Source organism: Selaginella moellendorffii, unplaced genomic scaffold, assembly GCF_000143415.4.
Source record: "Selaginella moellendorffii unplaced genomic scaffold, v1.0 SELMOscaffold_16, whole genome shotgun sequence".
Taxonomy (NCBI): Eukaryota; Viridiplantae; Streptophyta; class Lycopodiopsida; order Selaginellales; family Selaginellaceae; genus Selaginella; species Selaginella moellendorffii.
The window spans coordinates 1,213,012-1,230,485 of NW_003314277.1; the positions used below are offsets into that span (position 1 = coordinate 1,213,012).

The following is a 17,474-nucleotide window of genomic DNA, read 5'->3' on the forward strand; positions in this document are numbered from 1 at the left end:
CCATCCGTATAAATAGGGTTAAAAAATATTTCCGATCGATCGTGCTATAGCGGCGGCGAGCAGAGAAATCCGGGGCGCGATCGCGCGACCTTGCATTGGAATGGGATGCGCAGCGCCGCGGGTATGTTGATCAATCCTCCATCTCCCATGACGCGGAGGAAGATCTCCTTCCACCCCACGGGGCCGACGGCGCAGCTACACACGGCCTCGGTGGTGAGCGACCACAGCGCGCTGCAGCACTCGGCGCTGGGGGCCGGCGGCAAGATCCCGTAGAGCGACGCGGAGCACGGGACCAGCTCTTCGCGCAGCTGGAGGCATCGATCGCCGTCGGGGATGGCGGGATTGGTGACGCTGCCTCCTCCTTTCTCGCCAAAGTGGCCCATGGCGCATTGGATTGTTCCAGCTCCCAGGAGCAACACAAGGATCGACCATGAGGTAGCGTTCGTTTCCCTGTGATCCATCGTATGCTTTCCTTCTTTCCTTCTTTAGCGATTGTGTGTATACTTGAGAGGAGGAGTTTGAAAAAGAGATAGAGAGACAGGAGAGAATGCTAGTGGTGAGCTGGCTTATAAGTAGATCTTTCGTTGGAAGTTTTGGCTTTTATTTCTCTTTGTTGTCATCTTGCTCGAGAGTTTCTGGTTCCAAGTTGGTTGCTCACGCAGCATTCTTTGCTCATCGTTTAGAGATTGTTTAGTACTCGCAGCGATCAAATTGTTAAGATAGCCTTCATGCGGATTGAGAGTTAGGCAAAGTGGTGCTAACCAAAAAAGAGTATTATAATACTTTTGCAGCAGCGATGTGCGACGGATTCGGCAATCTTTCCATTGTGCGGTACGCAACGAACTCAAGTTGTTAGAGAAAGAATAAGTGTTTCCCAATTTTTCGACAAACGATACAAGGCTTGGGAAGTAAGTGAAGATATCAGCGACCTCTTAGCTCCGAGAAAAGATACTCTACAACAGTATGTGATTTGATTTGAGAAGGTACTTGTTTTGATCCTTTTTTCTCAGGACAAACCACTGGTGGAAGACTTGCAACATACAAAACTCGGGATTTAATGAAGATTATCAGCGACCTCTTAGCTCCCGAGAGCTGGTCTCACAAATACTGTAGTATGTGATTCGACTAAAGCTTGAGAAGGTACTTGGATGGCTTATAGATGTTTATCCTATACCAGAAAGAGCTAATCCATTTCCTTCTTCCAGACCACCAACGCACACATTCCAGACGAGTCTATACGGCCCAGAGTGCTTCGGACACAGATCCATCACCTGATCCCCAACGCTAGCTCCACGCCCGCCATCGCCTTGCGTCTTACAAGAGCTCAGCAGCGAAGTCCACGCGATATCATTCGGCTCATACGGCATCGCTTCGAGCAACTCTTGCGCCAGCAAAAGCTGCCCAGTCCGTCCCAAGATATCCACCAGGCACACGTAGTTATCCAAGATCGGAGACAAACCATAGTCGCCAACCATGGACACGAAGAACAGCCACGAGTGATACAAGAACCCGCCGTGACTGCAAGCCGAGAGCAAGTTCACGACCGTGATCTCTGTCGGCATCACACCACTCTGCACCATCTCCGTGAAGAGCTCCAAGCTTCTCCAGGGACGCCCGGACTGGGCATAGGCGCTGATCATGATACTCCACGCCACCACCGTCTTCCTCTCGCCAAGATCATCGAAAACTCTCTCCGCGATCGCAAGACTGCCACACTTCTCGAAGAGATTCAAGAGTCCCACCGCGACTTGGGTGTCACTGCTGTATCCACTCTCGATCGCCTTGGCGTGGATCGTTCGGGCCTCCGCGGCGGTGATCCCCCCAGCGCAGGCCTCGAGCGCTTTGAGATACGTGATCTTGTTTGGTCGCTGGCCGAGGAGATCCATGGCTTTGAAGAGATAGTGAGCTTCGCGACGATGCCCGCTATAGGCATACGCGGAGATCATTCCAGTCCAGGAGATCACATTCCGCTCCGGCATCTGATCGAAGAGCTCTCGCGCTGGATCGCTGTGGCCGAACTGCGCGTATCCAGTGATCATAGCGTTCCAGGCCGCGAGGTCGCGGAGTGGAAGAAGATCAAATACAACTCTCGCGGCATCCAAATGCCCGGAGAGAGCATTTGCGGATAGGATCGCAGTCCAGGCCAGGATGTTCTTCGCGACGATGGCGTGGAACGCCGCGTCCGCCTCTTGGGCGCGCTCGCACCTCCCAAACATCATCACCAGGGACGTCCCGACGTGAACATCGCCCGCAAAGCACGAATCGACGATGCAAGCGTGCACGACGCGGCCGAATTCGATCGAGGCGAGCGACGAGCACGCGTCCAGGATCGAGAGAAACGTCACGCGATTGGGCTGTATGCCATCTAGATCCATGATCCGGAAGCCTGCCAGCGCCTCCTCCTCGCGATCGCACAGCACCAGCGCGAGCATCACCGCGTTCCTTGACACCACATCGCCCTCCTCCATCGCCGCGAACAATCGCTCGACGCTGGCGACATTGGCGTCGTGGGCGTCGGCGATGAGCACCGTGTTCCAGCCCACCAGATCCCTCTCGGGCATCCGATCGAGCAGCTTCTCGCCGTGGCGGGGATGCCCATTCTGGGCATACGCCGCGATCATCAGGTTCCACGAGAGGAGGGATCTCTGGGGCGTCGAATCAAACACCGCTCTCGCCTCCTCCACGCCGCCACACTTCCCATACATCGCGATGAGCCCATTCGCGACGATCAAATTCTCCTCCATCCTCGCCGTGGCGATCCGGCGATGGATCTTCCGGCCCTCCGCGAGATCGCCCAGCGCGCCGCAGGCCTCGAGCGCGCTCACGAACACGCATTTGTCCGGCCGGATCCCATCGCCTTCCATCGCATCGAACACTTCCAGCGCCTTCGCGGGATCTCCACTCTGATTGTAAGCCGCGATCATCGTCCCCCACGAAACGCTGTTGCGATCTTCCATGCCCAAGAACAGCTCCTCGGCGTCGCGCAAATGCCCGTTCTGGGCAAGCGCTGCGACGAGCGCGGTCGCGCACACGACATTCCTTTCCGGAATCCGGCGGAAGATCTCCACCGCCCAGTCGAGCTGCGCATTCTGCGCGTACGCCGTGATCATGGCTGTCCACGTCACCATGTTGCGCTCTTCCATCCGATCGAACATCTCTTTCGAGCGCTCCAATCGCCGGCACTTGCCGTACATGCTAGCCAGCGCGGTGGCCACCGCGTAGTGCATCTCTGTACCGCTCTCCCGGGCCTCCACGTGGACGGCGATGCCGTGATCGATTCTCCGCAAGCTCGAGCACGCATCGATGACGCTCACGAAGGTGATGGTGTCGGCGCGGATCCCATCCAGATCCATGAGCGCGAAGAGCTGGATCGCGGTGGCGGCGGCGCCGTTCTGCGAGTGAGCGGTGATGAGCGCCGTCCAGGAGATCACGCTCCTGTCGCTGGGCGGCATCTGATCGAAGGTGATCCTGGCCTGCTGCAAATGCCCGTTCTGGGCAAATGCCGCGACCATGATGTTCCACGAGTAGCAGTTCCTCGCCGGGATGGAATCGAAGACGCGGCTGGCATCCGCGACGCAGCCGAATCGCCCAAACATCTGGACGAGGAGATTGAGGAGGAAGGAGTCGCGGCATCCGTGCTTGGAGATGTGGGCGTGGACGCGCCGGCCCTCGGGTACTGCCCGCGCGAGCGTGCATTGGCGGATGAGGACGGCATAGGTATCCGCGTCGGCCGCGCGATCGAGGGCTTCCAGGCGATCCAATTCCCTTCTCACGGCGTCGCCGGATCCAGATCCCGCGACGCTGCCCCTGTGTAGAAGAGGCTTCTTGTGAGGCCTGCGACTGCATTGGTGCAGCGCAAGCGTCCTTCTCATGCCATTGGAGATAAACCCTAAACCCTTGCAAGAAGAAGGAGAATCTCAAGAATATTCGATAAAGTGGACCATATTCGATAAACCTACATTTTTTGTTTATTCCAAATATTTAGAATATTCTTCTAAAAGAACTAGGGTTTAACGGACAAGCGCAATGCGATGCGGCTCAGGTATCTCGACGCGGATTTCTTCGACAGGGCCGCCGAGAATGCTACTCTTGCCTGCGCAAGATCGATCCTCCATGTCTGCGTTCTCCAGCTCCAAGATTTCGATCGGCAGCAGCAGCAGCAGCGATCGCAGCTACCGGAGATCGTCCTCGGGCAAGCACAGCAGCAAATCGATGAGAGGCCGCTGCCGGAGCTAGGCGCGTGCTTGGAATCACTCCGGCCGGGCCTCCGGGACAAGCTCTTGGAGAGTCTTCTCCCGTTCAAGCTGGAATGCCGGCCGATCTTGCCAGATCAAGTCCCCAGGGCGCCGCCGACGCTGCCGTGCTTGCCGATATTCGTGCTGGAAATCCCCGAGGTTGATTCTCCGGAAGAGGATTTCTCAATCCAAGAAGAGATTTTCAGCGCGCAGCGTGAGCTCCCGCTGGAAGAAGAAGAAGAAGGAGAATTGGCTGCCTTGGATCGCCAGGCCGCGGTTCTCCACATCGAGCCTGTGGAGTTCCAGCCGGTGGTGGTCTCTCGGAATTTCCCTTCTCGCGTTTCAAGGCAGATATTCGTTCTGGAGAGCGAGGAGGTGGATTTTCCAGATCTTTTCACGTCACTGGATGGCTCTGGGATGGAAGAACACAGTGAGGAGCTGGCTTGGGATCCACAGGCTTTAGCATCAGGTCTAGCTATCCAGCCAATCGATCTCGGGATTTTGGAGCAGCTGGTGGCACCACAGGTGTTCGAGAAGCTAGTTATCATCCCAGAGCTATCCCTGCCATACTTTCCATCTCTTGATCAGCAAGGACCGATAGAAGAATCGCTGTTTGGGAGCTCGACTCTTGGGAAAGTTTCCATGCTGGAAACTAAGCAAGTTGATATCCCTGAGGCGGGACTAGAGGAACACACTGTCGCACAGATGGTAGACTCATTGGTCATGCAGCACGTCCAGCTCGAGTTCCTGGACAACTATATAGTGACGCCACAATTGTATGAGAAGCTGGTGCTCGTTCCAGAGCTTTCTCTACGCTGCCATCTCGTCAAGCTTTTGCCGGTTCCAGCGCTCCACTCCAGCGACAGGGAGGAAAAGGTGGAAGAATTCATTTTTGGGACTCTGGCTTCTCTTGCCAAGTACTCTCAGCCGTCCGCCACGGACTTCATATATCTGGACTGGCATCTCTCCGAAAGCAACACTTGCAATGATCACCGGTGCTTCTACTTCAGGAGCCGTCATCTCTGGGGTCTTGTGGAGAAAATCGCCACTGCTCCAGCTCCACATCAACCAGGCAAGGAGAGCAGTAGCGTCTCTCAAGACTCAAAACTGCCACCATTGGAATTTCCCACAGAGCCCATCGGTCCGGCTAGAGTCAGCGAAGCGCACGTTTCACTCGATCTAAAGGTGCCTCTACGTGATGCTAAGCGAACCGATGCTAAGCGGCGGAGTGGCAACTTTGGAGTTCCTGGTGCAAGGCTGCCGTCGAGTCAGACATGCACGGAGATCTTCGTGGTGAACAGCAGGCTCGTCAACAAGCACGGACTGATTTCCAGGAGGAGTACGTACCAGCGAATTCTTGCTGTTGAAAAGGGGGGAGCGCAGGTGGTGGAGAGGGAACTAAGGCTACCGATCGACGTCATTCTGAGTCCTACAAAGTGCCTCGTCTTTTACAGCCCGGAGAAGCTGTGCATGCATGAACAAGCGAACAGTGTGGAGGGCGTCTCGGCGTGCATCGAGAGCATTATCGACAATGATATGAAGGCCATCAGCTTTGCCTTCCAGCAATGCATCATGGTAAGCTCTTCAGTTTGCTCCCTCTTATAACTGATATTGTATTCTCTGTCAGGTCTTTGAAGGTGACAGAAGATTCACGACTGCCGTCCTTCAAAATGTCGATGACGTCTACGCAGCAGCCGTTGGTCTCAGCATCCACGCCCAATGCTTCGTTTCCCGCGATCCGGCAAACACCGACTCGATCGTTTTGAGCTGCGTCAAGGAAGCTCAAACCAGCGCCACCTCTCGTACGTTTCCTCGAATGACAGAGTCCCCCACTGTGGCGGAAGCATTTCTGACAGAGTCGCCGGCAATCAACCCGCTCACCGCTCACGCCATCCTATCTTCCGAGAAAACTCTCGCCGCCTTCATAGCAATGGCACCACCGGAACAGCTCGCAGCCGCGAAACCTTTCGCCATATCTTCCCAATCGCTGCAGCTCTTCAAATCCCAGTGCGAGTATGGACAAGTGGAGAGACGTGTGGGACGTGGACAAGAGAATCAGGACTTTATAGAGGGATATGGACGACAGGGTGCAGCCGAGCCTGTGGGACAGAAGGCTCCATCGTGCGGCTACAGACATGAATTCCAGTATTTTCCTCCCGCGGCCGAGCTGGACGAGGAATGGAACTCGGGGGACCATTTCACGTCGGTTCCATACTTTCCGCCCGCCGGGCAGCTAGACGAGGACTGGGACGAGTCGCCAGCAATTCCAGCGACGCACACCTTTGAAACGGTGGCTCTCGATGACATCGAAGGGCGAGAAGGCATTGTCAGCAAGAAGTGCACGGCTAGCGGCTTTGGCTTCTCCTCAAACAGGCGCCAATCTTCGTCGTCCACCTCCGTCAAGGACGCTTTGAAGAGTTGGCTGAGCGCTCGCGAGCAAAGCAAGAAGAATCTCAAGAGACCCCCGCCGGCAGCGCCACCTCTGATGGTGCACGACGAAACTCCGACTCGTAGCACTTCGTCGAGGAAGAGAAAGGACGCTACTGCGAGTGTTCCTGCTGCTGCTGCTACAAAAGAAGGTGGTGGGGTTAAGAGGAAGAAGCCGAGCAACGACATCTTCACGCTGTGGGAGAACTTCAAGTACCGGAATCAGCCAGCTGCTACTCCGCTGCTCTCAACTTCCAGGAGCTTCAAGAGGCCCTCGAGCTCCATATTCTCTTCGTCGCCGGGACAGAACAACAGCTCCAGTTGCAGCGTCCAGCAGCAACACAAAGCAGGAGGGGGAGTAGCAGCGGGAGGAGGAAAGCGTGCAAAGCGAACCACGATTTGACAACTCGGAACAAAACTTTGGAAACCAGGTTCCAATCACCAGGTTCCCGGGATCTCTCTCTTTCTCTTCGTTTTACACGTCACTCAACTGGATCAAAATGCAAATTCAATGCCAACTTCGTGTGCCAATTACAATGGGCATTAAAATCCATATGGAATTTAGAGAACCAGTAGTGGAGAAATCTCGAAAACTCTCATCCATCAACGAACACTGTGCCCTACGGATACAGATAGAATTTTCTCTTGCAATTGCAAAACGTAAGTTAGTATATAAACATAAGACTTCTAGTTTGCAAACTAGTAATAGCTTCAATACAAAATAGAAAAGGTAAAGATCAAACCCTAAAATGGAGAATCTTGTAAATATTCGACAAAGATCTAAAATATTCGATAAAGGTCGAAAAGGTGGTAGATCTTTCAATCTTTGAAAAAGTATGGATTCCAAGTAGGTTGCTCATACTATGTCCGAGACTTCTAGCGCGATCTTCAAAACCTCTCGCTCCACGCCAAGTTCTCCCTCGTGTTGCTCTCGCGACCAAGATGACAATCCCCCAGCGCTTCTTCTGGCTGCTGTGCTGCTGCTATCTCCACTGCTGCTGCTCTTGTTTCTCGTCACCCAATCTGTGCGACCAAGTCCGGGAGGAGTTCCAGCCCTGCCTCGTCTCGGCCTTCGACATCCTGCCTCCACCGCCATCGCCAGAATGCTGCAGCGCACTCCGAGCTCTCACCCACGACGACGCCTGCGCTTGCACCACTTCCAAGCACGTCCGCTGGAGCCAGCTCGCCTCATCGCTTCTGTACGGCCAAAGCCCCCAGATGATCCCCAACTGGCCAGCCATCGACAAAATCCCCTTCCAGTGTGGCATCCCGTCCTCCCGTTTCACGTACCGCTGCAAGAGATCCCCATAGCCAAGGAACACTAGTTAGAATAACGAACTCGTCACGCAAATCAAAATCGCTTTGTTTTTCTTTACCAGACGCTTGGTACCGATCGGGTTGAAACAAAAAATCTCTCTTTTATACATATGAACAGACAGCCACATTTCCCTGCTGCCATCAGTCCAAAAAATTGTAATTCGCAGAAAGAAATGTGAAGAAAAAAAAAAAGAGGTGCCTACATTGTCAAGCTCTCGGTTATTCACACTCGCGCAACAGCCTGGGCCTCTCCTTGACGTGAATCTTTTCGCGCACGTCCTTTCCCACCAGCTTCAAGTTCTTTATTCTGTAACAGCATTTTCAACCGCGTTAGAAACAAGCGCCGCAAACAGAAAGGGAAGAAGTAGCTCACCTAAGTCGACACAATGCCTACGTGAAGAAAGATTTTCTCCTCCCGTGCGCGCGAATGCTGTGAAGAAATCGTCCGTGCTATACAAATGCCCCCTGAATATCGGCCTGGAAAGACTGCTCGCTCATGTAGTGATCGAAGGCTTGGTTTCTGTTCGAGGAGAAGATACTGTCGCCATCGCCAGGTCTCATGGAGTTCGGAACTCCCGTGCTACCCAATCCGATGCCACCTCTCTTGAACTTCGCCAAGGCCTCAGCGCTGTAACCCCCTACCCAGCTATTATCTACTGTCGAAACGGCCCTGTAGTTCCTCGCAGAACTTGGAGAATACGGAGAGAGTGGATTGTCGTACTGCCTCGCCAAAGCACCCACGTCGCCATGGTCTGTAGGAGGGAAAAACTGCCGAATGCCTGCTTTATGTTGAAGCCGCATCGTCCTAGAGATATCGTTCTGCAAAGGGCTTCGACCAACCGCCATAATCGCAGGATCAATGAGATCGAATTCGTTGAGTCGGCCACCTATACAAGACATCCTGGATCGAGCATTGAGCAAATGAAAGGCGACATACCTGCAGGACTGGGGGGCATACTGCTAGAGCTCCTGAGAGAGAACCCCGGAGGAGGAACCGAAGTACCAGAGAATCCCGGCGGTGCAAACAACCGTGCCTTCATCGTAGAGGTATGCACTGAAAACAAAAGAGAAGAAATAAGTGAAAACTACTGTAGCTCACATAGCTTACCAGGATCAGCAGACGATATCGACTGGCTTCTAGAGAGCAACGGTGCTTCCACGGGAAATCCACCCAGCGCACTCTCAAGAGCATGTTGATTGCTGGTCGACGGTTCGTAGCCTATGTCTTCCTGACGAGCGAAAGAAAAGCGTGACTGCTGCTTCCCATGAGGCTTCCAAGGAAGAGGAGACTCCAGAAAATCGTCAGCCGGCTTTGGTGTAGTTCTCCCGGTCAGGAAAAGCTTTGTCAAATCTCCTGGACTCGCACCGTCCTCACTGAAGTCCATGGTCAATATGTCAGCTATGATGTTACTTTCGGCAGGTTCGTTGCTCGTCGCTCGCGCAAGCTTTGGATCCAGAGAGCTTGAAGAACTGCTCGGCCTTGGAGTTTCTGTGTCTTGAACACCAAGGTCCAGTCTTTCTAACGCAGAGATCATGTTGCTCTCGGCACGAGGAGGGCTCAAAATCTCGGAGCATAGTGCATGTCCATTGGGAAGATCGGAGCCAAGACTGATACTCATCTCGCCGACGTTCAACTGAACCGGACTATCACTGGCTGCTTTCTCCTGAAAGGAGTCCCCATCATGCTGTGAATCCATAGATGATCGGTATGCATGAACAGGACTGGTGCTTTCTTGACTGGAGTCTGTTTGAGGTTCGACTTTCATGGTCTTTGCTGGTGTGTCTCGCATACCCCTGTCGAAGAATATTGTAAGTGGAAAAACAAAAAGTGGACGTCCTACCATGCAGCAGCTGGAGGAAGATTAGTCAGCTTCGGCACAGGAGAACTAGCTGGCTTTGAGACTGGAACTTTGTTCGGAGTTTGTTGACTTTGTCCCATCTGGCAAGTTAAAAAACGTCGTGAAATGATGTACAAGCTTAAAACAAACAGAATGCATACCGCAGCTGAGCAGCTCCCTTCCGCAGGTGGCGGCAAGACTCCGGCGGCCCGATGAGGCGGCCTTGTAAGATCATTAAACTGGATCTTACTGGAAGAAGCTAAAAGTCAGTGCAAGCGAAAGATGGTCAGGATCGACACATACTTGCCATACTTTGCAATCATCTCCTCCTTGGTATAGCTGTCCTCGTCGGGCCCCTCGTCATGCAAGTATAGACAATCCGGGTTGTTGCACGGCTTCACAAGGCGAGTCAGTAAGAGCAATCGGAAAATTAAACGAGACTCACCAAATTCTTTAGCCACGAGTTACAATACTTGTTAGTCCCGAAACAAGCTCTGCAGCCAGAAACAAATTTATCAGTCGCGCATTACTATCTGATGATTGTAGTTCATACCTCAACAACTTTCCCTCAAAGATGCAACCATCTATAGCATTTATGCATTTCACTGCATCATCATCTCTGACAAAAGTCACATACCTGACGAAGAATAACCTGTGTGAGTTCTCAAACACAAAAGCTGAACAAACGAAAACGTACACGCTTGCAGTGGGACCATTATGCGAATGCTGCCTAGATACCGCAACCTTCAAAATCTTGCCATACTGCCCAAAAAAATCTCGCCTCTCCAGCATCTGCTTCACACGGCATGGCGTTACCAAGACGCGAAGAACAGAGAAACAAAGTGTCACCTCTTCATCAGCGAAGTTCACCGGAAAGCCGACAATGTAGACGAGATTACGCTGTACTACTCGTACATTGCTTAGATGCTTTCTTCCCTCCTGCGTCTTCGACTTGGCCTTGTGCGATTTCCTCTTGCTGGCTGTAAACTCGAGCCTTGCAATCACAAAGACGAGCAAAGAATCAGCCTTTTCCTCTCACAGCCTCATCTAAAGTCTAAAGTTCTTACTCGGAGCAGCTTAGCCGCGTCCCGACGACCTTGTCCTTGTCATATGGCGTTCGGCATGCCGGGCACCGCCCTTCGGTGTTCTCCTTGGCCGCATTTTCCATCACCTGGTGCCAGCACCACACGCAAATCTGCGAAGCACACACACGGATTATCGACAACGCTCCACCGATTTCTTCTTCCACAGCTCAAACCTGGTAGCCGCAGTGGCACGGCTTCAAGTGCCGGTCCGTAATATCCATCTCCTCCATGCACAGCGGGCAGTCCAAATCCTCCTCCATCGCGACGAGCAAGCTGGAATTTCCGCGAGGAATTGCCGACGATTGCGTCGAAAAGCCCTAGGAGCCCGGCCCAAAACCCTACAGCTAGAGTGGATCTCCAAGCTCGCGCCGACTAGTCCACGACCTTTCGCGCATCCACCATCGCCGCGCCTAATCTCTCGCAGGCCACTCTTTCTTCTCAATCCCTAGCGCCTTGCCGTCCTCCTAGCGGAAAAAATAATCGTAGAAGCGGCGTTTCGAGGGCCGCGATCGTGCCACGTACGACCAACGCATCCCGGTCGTTGATACGGCGCTTAATGCTCCTATTTGGTTAGCATGCTAAAAAAAGGCAAAACGAAGAGAGAATCGGACAGGAATGATTCCGGTTATGAGTATATTCCTCTTTCAGACTTTGACACGAAGCGAATTGTTCCTGGAAGAACACGAGATCACAAGCCTGTGGCTTTCTTGTGAGAACTCTCGCATCGAAATCATAGAAGAACAAGATTAAACCTTACTTCTTTCTTACTTGGTTGGCAGTGTCGATCTCTTGGCACCGCATTCCGAGCAAAACTTTGCATCCGATCGACCATAAGGAACGTCGCATTTGTCACACCTTTCTCCCGGAGTACATGGAGTCTTCTCGCAATCAAAAATTTCTCTCGTGAGTTCTCGCGGAAAGAAAGAAAAGAATCGGTAGAAACTCTCACAGTCGTGCACGGGAGCGACCACTTTTGTCGTCCTTTGGAACCGGAGCTGGAGCCCCCGACTTCCACTTCAACCTGTGCAAATCCATGATCAAAGCTGAGAGGAGATGAAGGCGAGCACGAAGTTTAATCCAGATCTGTTTAGATTGTGCAAGCATTAGATGACAAGCTTCCAAAGTTCTCGGAGATAAAAGTACTTGCCTTCAATCTCGAAGCCCCAGAGGAAGATGGTCCAGCAGCCTGTTCTGGAAGAAACGTCCTTGTTTCAAGCAAAGGATTTAAAAAAGGGAATGGACGAACGTACTTGCGCCACGTTGGACGAGTCCAGGTGGCAGGCGATTGGAGAGCGCCGCGGCAGTGAGCCCGGTTCCAGCTTTTTTGGCGGGGCGAAGGGCCGTACAGCTCTTTTGATGGTGCTTGAAAGCTTCCGGACGAAATTTTCGATCGCAGTGAGGGCATTGCTCCAAATTGCCTTCCCATTGCGCATAGGCCCTGCGAAACATTCATCCACAAAATCAGTAAGAACTTTGATCACGAAGAGGAAATAGGAAGAGCTCATTCTGAGGGGGGAGAGAGAGAGAGAGAGAGAGATGGAAGAAAAGAATGATCTAGGAACGGATTGGAAGAGCTCACTCTGAGAGAGTGATGGAAGAAAGAATGATCTACATGGATTGGAAGAGCTCACACTGAGAAGAATGGAAATTCTCGACCAAGAGAGAGAAAAAGAATGAAATGGAATACTTCAAGGGAAGGGATTGGAAGAGAAGAATGGAAATTCTCGACAAAGGATGAGAGAGAATGAAATGAAATGTCTACGAAGGAATAGATTGGAAGAGCTCACTCTGAGTCTGAGAAGAATGGAAATTCTCGACAAAGAGAGAGAAATCTTTGAAGGAAAGAGAGAGAAAGAACTTGAGGATCAAGGCAAGAAATTTGGAATGGAGCTTACGCGTCGTTGAATGCATCCACATTGTAGCCTCCCGAGCTCGTCGCGATGGGAATCTCGGCGGGCGGCAGCGGCAATGGCCGGCGCTCCTTTGGCGGCTTGAGCTCCTCCTCAGCTAGCCATTTCTTCTGGCACTGCGGGATGTGGATCGGCAAACTGGCCACGAAATATCACCAAAGTCTCACAGCAAGATCGCGCGGCAGTGAGATCGAATCGAAGCTTTACCTCTTTGTTCCATACTCGCGGCCGCAGAGGTAGCACATCAGCATTTTGGGCCTGGCGGCCATGTTGCCGCCCACGGCGATGTCCATCGGGGGCGCGATCCAAGAATTCCTGCCGAGACGAGGGCGATCGCGGAGAAAATCGGTGGCATTCCACGGCGCGCGATCGATCGAGAGTGATCCAAAGAAAGGATAGAAACCCCAGAAACGCCCACTGCCACCACGGACAGTATAACGTTCTCACGGATGGCGTGGGGCAATTGTAGCGGTTGGATCACAAACTCTACGGCTAGAATTAAATCCTTTCTCATTGATCGGCGAGTGGATTTGGTCTTACAATATCGAAATTGACCATCGCGCAAGCGAGGAGTTTGTTCTTGGGGTCTAACATCTCGAGCTTCAATCGATACGCTCCCTGCAAGAAAAAAAACTTTAGATACATAGTTTGTACGAAGATCTTCTTACCGATGGCGTGACCGATGGCAAGTTTTGGGAGCTCTTGAGCACAAAGTTTCCTGCTTCAACTGGACAGCTTGTTTTCTGGCACAGATCGTAGATCTCCCTGCGCACAAAAATTCCATGGAAGTAGACTGTGATCGCAAGCTTTCCCGACGCCAATCTAGCACCTGATGGAAAACTCACGCTCTTTAATATACATATACAGCTCTGAAGAAGAACTTAACTTGATGAACCAGTGACTTGGAACTCGACGTCTTCGCCAGTAATCGCAGGATCTGGGACAACTTTCACATCTTGGAGAGTGATCCCACGAGGGCGATGATCTGCACGAAAACGAGGGAAACGAGTTAACAAAACCAAGGAAAACTTAAAGACAACTCACCACAAGGTGTCCATGAGCTGCTCGCCGAGACAACCGAGAAGGAAAGAACAGCTAGAAGCAGTAAGCTCTGGAAAAACTTCTCCATAGCTAGGTTTCACAAAGAGGACAAAGCCTTTTCGATTCATAAATAGGCAACTCAAAAGGAAAGCACAGAACCCTTTTTATCGTTTTTGCGAAACTTAAAAGCTTACGCTGCCGCGTCTAATCGTCGCCAAACGATCTGGAACTGGATGTTTGCACAGGCCAAAAGGCTGGAGCCCTGAACGATCTGCATTCTAATCTTGTACTTTCCCTGAGAGAGAGAAAGAAAGTTTGTGAGAGTGAGAGAGAAGATCTAAAGAACAAAAGAAAAAAAAATCCTGTGACTTACAGAGGGCGTAAATCCAGGGAGCGCTTGGGTGCTGTTCAAGACGAAATCACCAGCAGCAATTGGGCACTTTGTTTTCTCGCACAAATCGTCCACCTCTCGATGCACAGGGATGTTATGCCATAGCACAGTGACAATCACAGTGCCGGACTTGATTGGAACACCTTGAAAAAGCAGTCAATTCGCAAAGAATCACGCAATAATCACTTGGAAAAGAAGCTTCGCAGAGAAAACCTACTCGTGCTCGCTGGAACAACGAATGCCGCATCCTGGCCGCTCACAACGGGATCCGGCAGGACCTCCACGTCCTTGATCTTGACGGGATAGCTCTTGTACTTGTCTGGAGGAAGAGAGCAAGGATTGTTATGCCCTAATTCGCCAAGCAGCTAGACAGGACGAGGGAATGCCACGCGCTTACCGCATAACTCCCAGGAGCTCGCCACAGCCAGAGCCGCGGTGGCCGCCATGGCCAAGACGCACAAGAGATTTCCCGCCGAAGCCATAAAAATGCCCCAATTCAGAAACCATACATACCAATTTTATAATCCATGGGACTTTTGATAACACACAGCAACAGTGAGTATCTCTCACATATATATGAAGTGTTTAAAGTATCTTGAGCAACGCAGAACCATGTAAAGAGTATATGAATGAATGAATGATGAAACAGGCAAGGCTTGTATAACAATAAAACTCTGTTATCATTCATTCATTCAGTTTACAAGGTCTTGCAGCAAGAAGCATGAGACCGATAGGATTAAATATGTTGCAGTGACAATTACTTTAGGATCTAGTTTTCTGAAGATCAATACGAAGGCCAGCCACAAGGGACGAGGTGGACAACATAGATGCTGATGAGATTGGAGGACAAACAGGCATAGCGCCTAATCACTGAGCCTGGGAACCTCAGAGCATTCCGTTCTTGTATAACGAACTCAGTCTCTATTGCCTAGAAAACAAGCTCAAATTTATTAAGTGAAGAGAAGAAGTCTGCAGAAAGTCAGTCCTCCTTCAATCTCATCCTCCTCATCTCTTCTTCCAACGCTGTCAGTAAGAGCTTCTTGCGTCCCTAGCATGCAAATAATACCTCATATATTATTATGTTTGTTTATCTAAAGACCAGCTTACCAGGTCGCGATAACCACGCACGAAAGGATGATCATCCAGTTGCACTGCTGTAGGTCTGTTTGTTCCTCTTTCGAAGCACCATGCAAAAAGTGATGGCATTCGACCAGGAAGCTGTTAGGGATCTCCTCCGCACCAGATTGGACATTGACTTCCCGTCCAAAGAAGTGTGGAGAGCTGTGATGAAACCAACCACTTAAAATGTTAAAAAAAAATTTAAAAAAATGCAAAGCAAACCCTGGAGGGAAAAAAATCTTTGCTGATGCTTGAGTATTTACTCTGTGGCTCCAAATTCTTGATCATTTCAAGTACAACACAGCCCAGGCTCCAAACATCCGCTGAAAGACTATCACAATACTGGAGATACAAGTTTCAGCAATGTGGCCACGATTATCAATCCACAAACCTCGGCTGGCATCTCAGGAACGCTTCAATCTGGTAAGGAAAATCGTAACAGTTTCAGATTTTACAGAGACACGTACCGATTGCAAACCGATGCCATAATGAGATAGCTTAACAACTTCATCCAAAGTATCCACAAGTATGTTTGCAGCTGTGAGCGCCCTGACAAAGAATCTACAGATCAGTATGAAGTTTTCACTTGGAATTGATCACTCTTAAAACATGAACCCGTGTCTTGTGCTTCTGCTATGAAGATACTCTAAGCCAGATAAAATCTGACTAGTGTAGTCTCGAACTGCATCTCTGTTGAATGACACAGTTGCAAGTGTTTTTCCACGTGCGTTCTTCTTATAAATGAACAGCATGCAATTCACAATCCATGGATAGTTTATTGCTTCAACGACTGCCTCAGATGCATAGTACTGCACGATGTGGGGGTGCCGCAGAGCGCTGAGTTCTGCAACTCGCTGAAAGTCATAAGTCAGATGTGCATGAGCTACTAAGCTAGAGAGTAGACTACTTCCCACCTTAGCCAGGTTCTTAAACTGTGCAGGGAGCACATCGGAACTGTAAAGCACAATTCTGCAGCAGGGTCGGCCTCTGTAAAGGCCTTGAACATATATATGTTTGGAGTGGAGATCAGAGTGTGGAATAATGTCTGTCTGTCTCCACTCAGCAGTGTCAGCACCTGTCCTGCCAGCATGAGCTCAAATTCATAGCCTGTTACGTTTATACACACCTGCGTGCTGTCTTCGAAAGGTTTGCAAGATATTGATTATCTGATAAGTGTATTGTCGAACTTCATCTTCGTTGAATGACAGACTTGCAAGTGTTATTCCAGGTACGTCCTCCTCATAAATGAACAGCATGCAATTCAGAATCCATGGATAGTTTATTGCTTCAACGCCTGCCTGAGATGCATAGTACTGCACGATGTGGGGGTGCCACAGAGCACTGAGTTCTACAACAACCTGAAAGCCAAAAGTCAGATGTGTATCAACTACTAAGCTAGAGAGTAGACTTCTTTACCACCTTAGGCAGGTTCTCAAACTGTGCAGGGAGCACATTGGAACTGTAAAGCTCAATTCTGCAGCAGAGTCAGCCTCTGTAAATGCCTTCAACACTGGAGTGTGAAAAAATGTCTCGTCTCCACTCAGCACCTGTCCTGTCAGCGTGAGCTCAAATTCATAGCCTGTTACGTTTATACATGCTGCTGTTTTCGAAAGGCTTGCAAGATATCGATTATCACATCCATGTCTGGAAAGTCATAGTTACTCTGGTTCATGATTTCTTTCAGGGCCTTTGCATTTTATTCATCATAATTAGTTTTAGCCAGCTTCACAAACAGTTTTAATGATTCACAAAGTAAGTTTTTCAATTTTGTTGCATTCCCCCTTTCTTGTCGCCACCAATAAACCATGAATCGACAATATTATGCAGCCTCAAGTCAACCTTAACTTCCCAAAAACCATGTCTATGCAAGTGTAGAACAGCTTCTACAACTTGGTAAGTGACTTCCAGAAGTTGAGACATGGTGAGTTTGACGGTCGCCACTCTCCATAAATATGCGACACTCACGATTCTTGGTAAGTATGTAATGCTTCCTGGTATCGTGGCAGTGGCACCATCCAAAAATCTTCACAATAGAGGAACTTGGACCTAGGAAAGGACCATTCGTCACCTCGAGATCCTCATCATAATCGAGCTCCACAAGTTAGCAGCCT

At 50.7% G+C, this 17,474-nt stretch overlaps 6 protein-coding genes across 10 annotated transcripts; 2 read left to right on the forward strand and 4 right to left on the reverse strand.

Moving 5' to 3' along the window:
* The first annotated feature begins 54 nt into the window (after positions 1–54).
* Positions 55–1,134, forward strand: LOC112346569. Of its 2 annotated transcripts, none has more exons than XM_024675827.1 (3): positions 55–435; positions 792–961; positions 1,011–1,134. In XM_024675827.1, the coding sequence occupies exons 1-3, from the start codon at positions 334–336 to the stop codon at positions 1,111–1,113; spliced, it is 375 nt and encodes a 124-aa protein (XP_024531595.1). In that variant the 5' UTR covers positions 55–333; the 3' UTR covers positions 1,114–1,134. The 2 variants fall into 2 exon arrangements, with proteins under 2 accessions (XP_024531595.1, XP_024531596.1); XM_024675828.1 differs by having other exon boundaries at positions 795–961.
* Positions 1,135–1,163: 29 nt separating this feature from the next.
* LOC9642513 (pentatricopeptide repeat-containing protein At4g02750) lies at positions 1,164–3,872 on the reverse strand. Its single transcript, XM_024676173.1, has one exon. It carries the CDS (start codon positions 3,870–3,872, stop codon positions 1,164–1,166), a length of 2,709 nt encoding a protein of 902 aa, XP_024531941.1.
* A 155-nt stretch (positions 3,873–4,027) lies between these two features.
* On the forward strand, positions 4,028–7,246 carry LOC9642514. The gene is made up of 2 exons (XM_002971031.2): positions 4,028–5,810; positions 5,863–7,246. Exons 1-2 carry the CDS (start codon positions 4,032–4,034, stop codon positions 7,063–7,065), a joined length of 2,982 nt encoding a protein of 993 aa, XP_002971077.1. The 5' UTR covers positions 4,028–4,031; the 3' UTR covers positions 7,066–7,246.
* Positions 7,247–7,470: 224 nt separating this feature from the next.
* On the reverse strand, positions 7,471–11,394 carry LOC9641825 (CCR4-NOT transcription complex subunit 4). 4 transcript variants are annotated; one of them, XM_024676053.1, is made up of 15 exons: positions 11,076–11,394; positions 10,885–11,012; positions 10,667–10,811; positions 10,515–10,609; positions 10,371–10,454; positions 10,263–10,311; positions 10,121–10,212; positions 9,979–10,066; positions 9,821–9,918; positions 9,088–9,773; positions 8,917–9,033; positions 8,353–8,866; positions 8,183–8,286; positions 8,039–8,111; positions 7,471–7,954 (listed from the first exon to the last, which is right to left on the reverse strand). In XM_024676053.1, exons 1-12 carry the CDS (start codon positions 11,160–11,162, stop codon positions 8,430–8,432), a joined length of 2,106 nt encoding a protein of 701 aa, XP_024531821.1. In that variant the 5' UTR covers positions 11,163–11,394; the 3' UTR covers positions 7,471–7,954; positions 8,039–8,111; positions 8,183–8,286; positions 8,353–8,429. The 4 variants fall into 4 exon arrangements, with proteins under 4 accessions (XP_024531821.1, XP_024531819.1, XP_024531822.1 ...); XM_024676051.1 differs by having other exon boundaries at positions 8,039–8,114; XM_024676054.1 differs by having other exon boundaries at positions 8,039–8,286; positions 10,130–10,212.
* A 78-nt stretch (positions 11,395–11,472) lies between these two features.
* Positions 11,473–13,274, reverse strand: LOC112346674. The gene is made up of 7 exons (XM_024676174.1): positions 13,020–13,274; positions 12,798–12,950; positions 12,153–12,340; positions 12,050–12,093; positions 11,852–11,985; positions 11,660–11,780; positions 11,473–11,598 (listed from the first exon to the last, which is right to left on the reverse strand). The coding sequence occupies exons 1-7, from the start codon at positions 13,103–13,105 to the stop codon at positions 11,473–11,475; spliced, it is 852 nt and encodes a 283-aa protein (XP_024531942.1). The 5' UTR covers positions 13,106–13,274.
* Positions 13,275–13,302: 28 nt separating this feature from the next.
* LOC9642515 (putative phosphatidylglycerol/phosphatidylinositol transfer protein DDB_G0282179) lies at positions 13,303–14,767 on the reverse strand. The gene is made up of 7 exons (XM_024676108.1): positions 14,642–14,767; positions 14,462–14,563; positions 14,227–14,387; positions 13,857–14,148; positions 13,699–13,797; positions 13,481–13,641; positions 13,303–13,430 (listed from the first exon to the last, which is right to left on the reverse strand). The coding sequence occupies exons 4-7, from the start codon at positions 13,939–13,941 to the stop codon at positions 13,323–13,325; spliced, it is 453 nt and encodes a 150-aa protein (XP_024531876.1). The 5' UTR covers positions 13,942–14,148; positions 14,227–14,387; positions 14,462–14,563; positions 14,642–14,767; the 3' UTR covers positions 13,303–13,322.
* Positions 14,768–17,474: the final 2,707 nt, after the last annotated feature.

What these genes read in the sequence shown, in the direction of transcription:
- LOC112346569 (XM_024675827.1), top strand. Translation starts at nt 334, where the DNA reads ATGGCGGGATTGGTGACGCTGCCTCCTCCTTTCTCGCCAAAGTGGCCC. An exon ending in ACACAAGGATCGACCATGAG is followed by an intron (nt 436 to 791) that starts GTAGCGTTCGTT and finishes ATACTTTTGCAG; the next exon opens with CAGCGATGTGCGACGGATTC. An exon ending in AGAAAAGATACTCTACAACA is followed by an intron (nt 962 to 1,010) that starts GTATGTGATTTG and finishes CTTTTTTCTCAG; the next exon opens with GACAAACCACTGGTGGAAGA.
- LOC9642513 (XM_024676173.1), bottom strand. Translation starts at nt 3,872, where the DNA reads ATGAGAAGGACGCTTGCGCTGCACCAATGCAGTCGCAGGCCTCACAAG.
- LOC9642514 (XM_002971031.2), top strand. Translation starts at nt 4,032, where the DNA reads ATGCGGCTCAGGTATCTCGACGCGGATTTCTTCGACAGGGCCGCCGAG. An exon ending in CCTTCCAGCAATGCATCATG is followed by an intron (nt 5,811 to 5,862) that starts GTAAGCTCTTCA and finishes ATTCTCTGTCAG; the next exon opens with GTCTTTGAAGGTGACAGAAG.
- LOC9641825 (XM_024676053.1), bottom strand. Translation starts at nt 11,162, where the DNA reads ATGGAGGAGGATTTGGACTGCCCGCTGTGCATGGAGGAGATGGATATT. An exon ending in CGTGCCACTGCGGCTACCAG is followed by an intron (nt 11,013 to 11,075) that starts GTTTGAGCTGTG and finishes TGTGCTTCGCAG; the next exon opens with ATTTGCGTGTGGTGCTGGCA. An exon ending in ACTCGTGGCTAAAGAATTTG is followed by an intron (nt 10,213 to 10,262) that starts GTGAGTCTCGTT and finishes CGCCTTGTGAAG; the next exon opens with CCGTGCAACAACCCGGATTG.
- LOC112346674 (XM_024676174.1), bottom strand. Translation starts at nt 13,105, where the DNA reads ATGGACATCGCCGTGGGCGGCAACATGGCCGCCAGGCCCAAAATGCTG. An exon ending in CGCGAGTATGGAACAAAGAG is followed by an intron (nt 12,951 to 13,019) that starts GTAAAGCTTCGA and finishes TTTCGTGGCCAG; the next exon opens with TTTGCCGATCCACATCCCGC. An exon ending in GCCAACCAAGTAAGAAAGAA is followed by an intron (nt 11,599 to 11,659) that starts GTAAGGTTTAAT and finishes AGAAAGCCACAG; the next exon opens with GCTTGTGATCTCGTGTTCTT.
- LOC9642515 (XM_024676108.1), bottom strand. Translation starts at nt 13,941, where the DNA reads ATGGAGAAGTTTTTCCAGAGCTTACTGCTTCTAGCTGTTCTTTCCTTC. An exon ending in CAGCTCATGGACACCTTGTG is followed by an intron (nt 13,798 to 13,856) that starts GTGAGTTGTCTT and finishes GTTTTCGTGCAG; the next exon opens with ATCATCGCCCTCGTGGGATC. An exon ending in CCAAGTCACTGGTTCATCAA is followed by an intron (nt 13,642 to 13,698) that starts GTTAAGTTCTTC and finishes GTTTTCCATCAG; the next exon opens with GTGCTAGATTGGCGTCGGGA.